The 8,918-nt window shown below is 34.9% G+C and overlaps 1 protein-coding gene across 1 annotated transcript; it reads left to right on the top strand.

The window, feature by feature from the left end:
- Nucleotides 1-2,482: 2,482 nt before the first annotated feature.
- LOC132270128 (uncharacterized) lies at nucleotides 2,483-3,258 on the top strand. Its single transcript, XM_059771333.1, has 2 exons — nucleotides 2,483-2,560; nucleotides 2,668-3,258. The coding sequence occupies exons 1-2, from the start codon at nucleotides 2,483-2,485 to the stop codon at nucleotides 3,256-3,258; spliced, it is 669 nt and encodes a 222-aa protein (XP_059627316.1).
- The last annotated feature ends 5,660 nt before the right edge of the window (nucleotides 3,259-8,918 follow it).

The raw sequence follows: 8,918 nt of genomic DNA, 5'->3' as shown, positions 1-8,918 counted from the left end.
TTATTTGAAGGTTTAAAAAGAACAAAAGGATTTTTAGGGTACGGATAGACTTCTATAAATAGAAGAAGAGAAGAAATGTAAAGGATTCGATTAAAGTGTAAAAAATATACTTTCCTAATAGAGAGAGCAATTTATTGCACATTCAGTGTGAGAGAGACAGACAAAGATCCAAGAACATACGTATAAATATATTTATAGAAATAATGTGTATATATTTAAACTAATGGTTATGGTGTTTGTGTGTGTGTGTGTATAGAGAGAGGGAGAGAATGTTTTTTTTTTTTTTTTTTTTTTTAGCCAAACTAAAGAATCGTGTCTAATAATATTGTAAATTAGGGGGGATTACATATATATATATATATATAACACATGTACAATAATTTGGAGGGGCAACTGCTCCATTGATTGGCACAAAGTGGCCCAGTCTTTGTGACCAACTTGTACATCCCACACTCTTCAATACAAGTGATATATGCCTTATAAACAACGCTATGAACGTGCGGCAAATTATCTAACCTCTTTAATTATGTTTTAAAAAATTGACAATATTAGTGGACAAACATAATTTATAATGAAAAGTTATACTCGGATCAAAAGTCCTACGTTTTAATCCAACACCCAATCTGTGGAGGGAAAAATCCCCCGCCAATAGAAATCAGCCACATCATTAAAAAAAAAAGGTATTATCACATTATTTCTCCACTAGCCCTCCAAAGCCTACTCTTGATCAAGCCCAAGTAAAGTTATCATTGGCCCAATGTTATATTAACATTAACTTCTCGGCCTGCTAAAAGACCCGTCTGACTCACTCACATTATGGTCCAAGGCTGATTCAGATCAATCAAATCTTGCCTGATAAAGGATCCTCCACAGAAGGAAACTCTGCATAGGAAGAGTTCTACATGGAAAGAATTATATATAGAAAGAACCTTAAATATAATGAATTGTATATGGAATGAAATTTGAATGGAAGAAACGTGGATGACAAGTATAGCGAATCCTACCATAATTCTACCTTAATTTGTATATAAATAGAGGCATAGACCTCCAATAAAGATCATCAAGCATTACAAGCTTTTCTCTGAATTGTTCTTGTTATTAATTATTCTTTTATTTGAGTAAATTGTATTTATTCTTTTGACTTTTTAGTTAAACGAATTTTTGCACCTACACTTTGGCGCCGTCTGTGGGAAACGTATAGAAATATACCCCCACGAGTGATTAGAGATATTTTATGTGATTACGATCCGGGGTGTCAGTTGGAGGAGCCGCAACTGATCCACAGATAGAACTAATGCAGAAGATGCGAGAAGAGTTCTTGTAGTAATTCAAAATTCTCCATCAAGCAAACGAGGCCAGTACGGCTCAGATTGCATTGCTTCAACAACGGAATGACACTCTCTAAATAACCGTGGAGCAAATAGCAGCACAACCCCCACCAGGCAATACAGTGGGAGTCCTCCTCAACCACAATGTTCTTCCTATAGACGAAGCTCAAACCAATGAGAGTCGACAGGAGCAGAGGACGAGAACCGAGGCGGTAGCTTCGGATAACCACCCCCAACGCACATAAGACGAACAGGCCGAGTCCAGCCGCATGCTCACAGTATAGACAAATGGCATTCAGGATGTCATCCAGGAGGTCTTTCAAGCTCCTGAGGATCCAGACACCTGCTCAGATGGCTAAGGAACATAAGGCCTCTTTGGTGATGACTTTATTCACTGGTCAGGTATACTACGTCGAAAGACCTAAAAAATTCACCTTGCCGACCTTCACTCAGTTTGATGGCACAGGAGATCCATCTTGTTACCTCAACCACTACTCACAGAAGATGGCTTTGGATAATCACAACGATGCATTCATGTGCAAAGTTTTCCCAACTAGTTTGATAGGAGCCGCACTAGAATGGTTCAAGAACAGGCCACCCAAGTCAATCCCAAATTACGAAACTTTATGTACCATGTTCCTAGCGCAGTACTGCGGTAATAAGAGGCAGAAAAAAACTATCGCTAGTATCTTCACTATATGGCAGAAGAGAGGAGAAACGCTTCAGGATTTTTTGTCCAGGAATAACATGGAAGCTTCGGAGATAGCAGACTGTCACCCTGAAACAGCCGTCAAAGCATTCAAGATCGATATGATTTAAGGGACTAAGTTCCATACCTCAATAGTCAAATATTCCCCTCCAGACATGCAGACTCTCAACGCCAGGGCGCAAGTTTACATCCGACTTAAGGAGAATGTAGCCAACCGATCACAACATGTCACCCTCAGTACGGTAGAAAATAAGCCTCGGGAAAAAGCCTCAAGTTCAAAAAATCAAAGAAGTTAGTATGCCTCAGTACCAGTCGTCTAACTACCTGAGAAAAGGTAACGGAACGAGGAGAGGCTAGCCCCTCTTTGTACCACGTTGGCCCGATTATTCGAGGAGAACATAGCAAGATTCACAGCCCTCAACCGATGCGATAACCTTTGGAGCAGATGGACAAAAGTAAACACTGCGCCTATCATAGGGATTATGGGCATACTACTAATGATTGTAGGTCCCTTCGGCGACAGGTGGAAAAATGATAGCCAGAGGAGATCTAACAGACTATCTCAGACCGAGGGAGTAGACAAGGCCGAAAAAAGTTAATCCTTAAAAAGTGGAAGGTAATTAAGTGAAGGTCATTCATGCAATACATGGGAAGTCAGAGGAAGACCAAGAGTCAGAAAAGGTGTATCACTCTAGATTGAGGGCTGTTCACAAGCTAAGGAAGTTATCCTCAGTAAATACCATCATTTTGGGCAATATCAGCATCGGGTTTGGGGATGAAGATCTGTCTAGAGTACATCATCCCCATGAAGATCCACTCTTCATTAGTCTTTTAGTAGCAAACTACATAATTAAAAGAGTCCTTGTAAACCTTGGCAATAGCACCAATATTATAACTAAAGCAGTTTTTGAGCAGTTGGAGATCCCATCATCATCAATTAGATCCACTTTTAGCCCTTTGATGGGATTTGATGGACCAAAGGTAGATCCCATTAGGATAATAGATTTATCAGTCACTGTTGTAAAAAGAACATTGAAAAAGAACTTCGTTCTAACAGAAATTCACCATTCTTACAATCTCATCATGGAGAGAGGGTGGATTCACCAAATTAATGGAGTACCATCTACTCTGCACCAAGTGATGCGATGTTTGTCTCCAGATGGGAAGAAGTCATCAATCTTTGGGGAGATCAAGCTGCTGCAAAAGAATGCTATGTGCTGACATTAAAAGGAGCAAAGAAAGGAACTACAAAACCTGGATCAGATGCATCTTCTGAAGGAACTGATAAATAGCAATTACACAACCTTCTGCCTAAGTATTTGGATGTAGAGGCAAAAACAGTAAAAACCACCGAAGAATCTCTTGAAGCTATCGAAGTTATCCTTAGCAATCCATAAAAAGTCACTTATATGGGTTCCTCCCCCTCAGTAGAAGAGAGAAAAGTGTTAGTTGATGTCATCCGAAGAAATGTAGATACGTTCGCTTAGATCTATTCGGACATATCAGGATTCAACCCTTCAGTCTCATGCCATAACCTAAGAGTGGATCCTTCATGCAGACCAGTCAAACAAAAATATAGGAGGTTCGCTCCTGAAAGAAATCGAATTATTGCTAAAGATCGAAGTAGACAAGTTGTTTCAAGTAGGCTTCATCAGGGAAATACATTACCCTCAGTGGCTCTCGAACATAGTGGTGGTCCAAAAGAAGAATGGAAAGTGGAGAGTTTGCATAGATTTCACCAACCTTAATAAGGCTTATCCTAAAGATAGTTTTCCATTACCAAAGATAGATCAGATGGTGGACGCTACTACAGGCTATGAGAGACTCACGTTCCTCGATGCATACTCCGGATGCAACTAAATTCCCATGAATCCATAGGATGAAGAAAAAACATCCTTCATCATAGAGAAGGGAGCTTACAGTTACAAAGTTATGCCCTTCAGACTTAAAAACGCTGGAGTTACTTACCAGCGTCTCGTCAACAAGATCTTTGATAAAATGCTAGGGAAGATAGTCGAAGCTTATATAGACGACATGGTTGTCAAAAGTTATAGGAAGGAAGATCACCTTAGGCACCTCCAAGAAGTCTTTGACACTCTGAGAAAGTATAATATGAGGTTGAATCCCTCTAAATATTCCTTTGCAGTCTCTTCAAGATAATTCCTTAGCCATATTGTCAATAAGAGAGGAATAAAAGTAATTAAGAATAGCTTAGGCCCAGCCCGCGTACAGAATCAGGAGTCAAAAACTCACAGGGAAGTATAGATTCTAACCGGCAGAATAGCAACTTTCAGCCGCTTCATATCCTGATTGTCCGATAAGTGCAAACCTTTTTTTGATGCTATAAGGTCGAAGAACAGAGATATATGGGGACCTCAGCAGCAATAAGCTCTTGCTAGACTGAAGTATTACATGATTAAACCCCCAATTTTGTTTGCCCCTAAGCCTGAAGAAACCCTTACCATGTATTTAGCAATTTCGAACATAGCCACAAGTTCAATTCTGATCCGAGAAGAAGGAGGGAATCAGCATCCAGTCTTCTACACAAGTAAGACAATGATAGATGCTGAAATAAGATATAGTAAATCAGAGAAGATCATACTAGCCTTAGTATATGCAAAGAGAAAGCTTCGGCACTACTTCGAGTCTCACCGCATTGTGGTCCTCACAAATTACCCTATGCGAGCCCAAGCCAGATCTGTCAGGGAAAATTACCAAATAGGCAATCGAACTCAGTTCTTTCGATATAGCCTACGAGCCGAAGTGTCACACAAAGGACAAGCCATGACTGACTTCCTCTTGGAATATGAAGACAAGCACGAAGAGCTAGAACTTCTAGAACCTCAATGGGAACTTCATGTAGATGGTTCCTCGAACCTGACTAGCGCAGGGGCAGGGATCATTGTAGACATTCAATTTTTCCCCTACCCATTTATAGGGACATTCTTACAAACTACCACTGAAGATCGTAATCTTCGCTTTTTTTATTTTTTTTTTTATTTTTATTTTTTTTTAATAAATAACATTAGTTTGGAAAAAGTGGAAAAATTGGAAAATCCAATTGATGGATAGTAAAATGGACTTCACAATTGGGTCCAGAACGTCCCAAAACCTTTTGGGATATACCTGGAGTCGAATTTGTAATAACACTCCTAACACTCGATCAAGGAAGGGGCAAAATAGTAATTTTGCACCCCTAATCGGTTCAAGTTTGATTAAACTTGAAAAAAACAGTCTAATATAATTACCAAATAAAAAATGGACCTTGCCATTGTGTCCAAAATGCGTCAAAACCTTAGTGTTGAAAAAAAGTTAATAAATATTAAATGAAGAAAATAATATAAAATAATAAATAATATAAAAATAAAAACTAAGTAAATAAATAAATATTAACTTTTTTTAATTGAAAGATCATTGTAGATCATTCAGGTCGTCGCCTTAAGCCACAAGGATAAGACCAAATGGAAGTAAATTATAAAATAAAAATAATGATAAAAAAGTAAACCAATTAATACCATTAAATTATTGCATAAACCCATGATACTTTCACTTAGATATGTGGTTTGTGGCAACAATCAAATAATTAACGCAATAAAATAAAAATTGTTGGAGGATAATTCAAAATAAAAGTTGTTGGAAGATAATTCAAACTAAATCAAACTTTTTATTCTGTTTTATTTTTTAAATTCAAATAAAGTTGTTAGAATAGAAAGCCTGATCTATTCTATCATATCACTTAATTCTTCTATCTTGTGAGTTTTTTTAAAGTTGTTATTCATATTTCAGTGAGTGGAGAATATACCAATTACAAACCCTCAAAGCCTCCAACTCTCTTTGGGTACAGGGGAGGCAGATTATCCACCCACGGTATGAACATTCATTCACCATGGAGGGACCTAATTACCAACCCTAAAAAAGAAAAACCCTAGCAACTACATAAAGTGAGACCTCCATCTATACACAGGGGGACCTCCTCCATCTCTCTACACAGACCCATACACTGCATACACCAATATTTCAATCCATCAACATATCAACTATAATCCTTCCCGCCCCCGGAGGCGTAGCAGTGATGGTAGGAGCTCGGCGCTTGCACTCCACAGGCCAGTATTCGAACCTCCAAAGCCTCCTATGTTCTCGTCTCATCCGGTATGTGGCTATGGGACTGTGCTACATTACCCCCAATTTGACACCATGGGGTGGGATCCCTAAGGGACCTTGTTTCAAGGAGTTATGGGTGAAAAAAAAATAAATAAATAAAAAACTATAATCCTTCCCCAGTATTTCAATCCATCAACATATCAACTATAATCCTTCCCCGTTATTTAATTTTGGGTGATCGCTAGATGAGGCACGGGTGCAATCTGCCTCTTAGAAAATATTTCAATCTTTACTTGTTATCTCTAAACCTGTTTTGGAAAGGGGTCGGTCCGACCACCGCCTCTATATGTTCTAGCCGTGTACGAGCCTGATGCTGCACCATTTATGTCTGAAGAGGCTATGTTGGCGACTCTTGGTAATTCCAAAGACTACATTGAGGTAGTATCGTATATTCGTAAGTAAACTACATGCCATAGCAAAGGTTAGTTAGTTTGGGTCTTCCTTTATTTGATTCAATTTATATGATTTACATGCAAATGGATGTGAGTAATTTAGAATGCTACATGTGATCTCTTTTCTTGTGGCCATGACTTGCTATATGAAATTTGGACTGCAATGCTAAATAGATTCTACTTAGATGTTTATATCATAACTAGTGATTAAAAAATAGTTGATTTCCATATGCTTTAAATACAGATTTTGTAGTGGTAACATCATGATTTAGACAACATGGGTTTAGTTTCACTATGTATATTTCTACACAATTTACTCGATCTATGTCTGCTGTGAAGATTGATGTAAACAACGTCTATAATCATTTTTTGCCATGAAATTATATTTTCCTAAAAAGTAGTTTTCTTTGGAACACTATTTTCTAAATAAAAATAGTGCTATCATTTTCTTGTAATCGTATTTCTCTAAAAATAATAAAAAAAGGGTTATGTTTCATGGAAATCATATTTTTCAAGTAATTATTTTTCTTAGAATAATTATTTGCTAAAGGAAATATTCCACAGAATTATATTTTCCAAATAATCGTTTTACCTCAAAAATCGTATTTTTCTAATCTCCAAAAAAAAATAAAAAAGAGACTCATGTCTTCCTAAAGATAATATTTTCAAAACAAATCATTTTAATTTCCTAGATAATCAACTCTATTTGACTCTGGTTTTTAGAAGTAAAATTCATTTTAATCATAATGTTTTATCTGAAATCATATTTTTCAAATAAACTTTTATTTTATTTTATTTTCCACTCAAAATAATATTTTTCATATATCAGAGAAATATATTCTCTAAAAGCTATATTTTCTAAACAAGGATAAGTTTTCCAAAAAAGCCATGTTTTCCCAAAAACAAAGTTTCTTAAAACAAAACTCTCCCAAAAATCATGTATATTAAAAATATAAAATTTCTAAATATTTCCTAAAGAGTCAAAAATAACGCATCTCTCATATAATGCATCTTTCCTAAATTTTGATTAAAGCAAAAATATTGATTTAAGAACTGATTCAACATATTCGTCACTTCTTGAAGTAAAAATGTAATAATAATGCTTCTTAAAATTGGTATTCTTATAAAGTCAGTTTTTTTTAGAATAAAATAAAAGTTCTTAGAATAAAACATTTTCAAATATCATGTTTCCTAAAATACAATTTTCTTAAGTATCAGTTTTCCTAATCCAAATAAAATATTTTGTTTATAGGTTATATCTTTTCAAATAAAATATATATATATATATATGTATATATATTTTTGAATATATAAATATATATTACTTTCAACATAGTAATACTTTATTCGAAATCAAAGATTACTATATTTTTCAAAAATAATATTTTTCCTAATAGTAGTATCTTTTCTAAATTAAATAATATTAAAACCATATCTTTTTCAATGTAATACTAAAATTATATTATTTCCAAACAATAATATTTTCTTTTAAAATAAAACTCTTTAGAACAATGTTTTCTTAAAATAAAGCTTTCTTAAAAAGTCATTTTTCTAAAAGAATCCAAGATTTACTTTAACCATACATATATATATATATATATACACGTATAGATATTTGGTCGTAAAGACCATATTTTCTAAAAGTCATACTTTTCCTTAGAAATCATATTTTCAAAAAAAATAATATATATTCCTAAACAATATTAATTTTTTTTCAAAAATTCAAAATAATATACTAGAAAATACTTTCTCTAGATATTATATTAGTAAAACACGTGAGTTTCATACACACTTTCTTAAATTACGAGTTTTCTTATAAACAAATATATATTGCCTTAAATTAAAAAATTCCTTAGAATCATTTTGAAGATATAAGTTACCTTAGAAACCTATATACAACCCCTAAAAGTTTCCTTAAAAACATTTTTTTATACTTTCTAAATAAATATATATATATAGTCAAATCTTTTTTTTTTTTTTTTTTTTTTTTTTTGAAAGATAAATTTCAATATATAATAATATGGACAAAAGTACAAGCCCAAAAGGACAACAGTCCCGGGGCAATAAATACAGCCGGAGCAACAAGCCCAAAAGGACAACAGTCCCGGGGCAACAAATACAGCCGGAGCAACAAGCCCATTACACCCAGCCCAGGAACAAATCAAAATGTTCGACAGGGACCGTTAAGGTCCGAATCAATCCGGCAAACATGGGAAGCTATCCCAAACACGAATTTTAGCTTCCTAAAACATAGAATTTTCTTAAAAGCATATATATACTTTCATAAGTTATATAGTAAGTTATATAGTTTCCTTAGAAACATTTTTA

The sequence above is a fragment of the Cornus florida genome, unplaced genomic scaffold (assembly GCF_030987335.1).
Source record: "Cornus florida cultivar Cherokee Brave unplaced genomic scaffold, ASM3098733v1 CherokeeBrave_3.0.0_Hap2_Chr08, whole genome shotgun sequence".
Classification (NCBI taxonomy): domain Eukaryota; kingdom Viridiplantae; phylum Streptophyta; class Magnoliopsida; order Cornales; family Cornaceae; genus Cornus; species Cornus florida.
This window is presented reverse-complemented; position numbering and strand designations above follow the sequence as displayed.

What these genes read in the sequence shown, in the direction of transcription:
- LOC132270128 (XM_059771333.1), top strand. Translation starts at nt 2,483, where the DNA reads ATGGACAAAAGTAAACACTGCGCCTATCATAGGGATTATGGGCATACT. An exon ending in GTAGGTCCCTTCGGCGACAG is followed by an intron (nt 2,561 to 2,667) that starts GTGGAAAAATGA and finishes AATTAAGTGAAG; the next exon opens with GTCATTCATGCAATACATGG.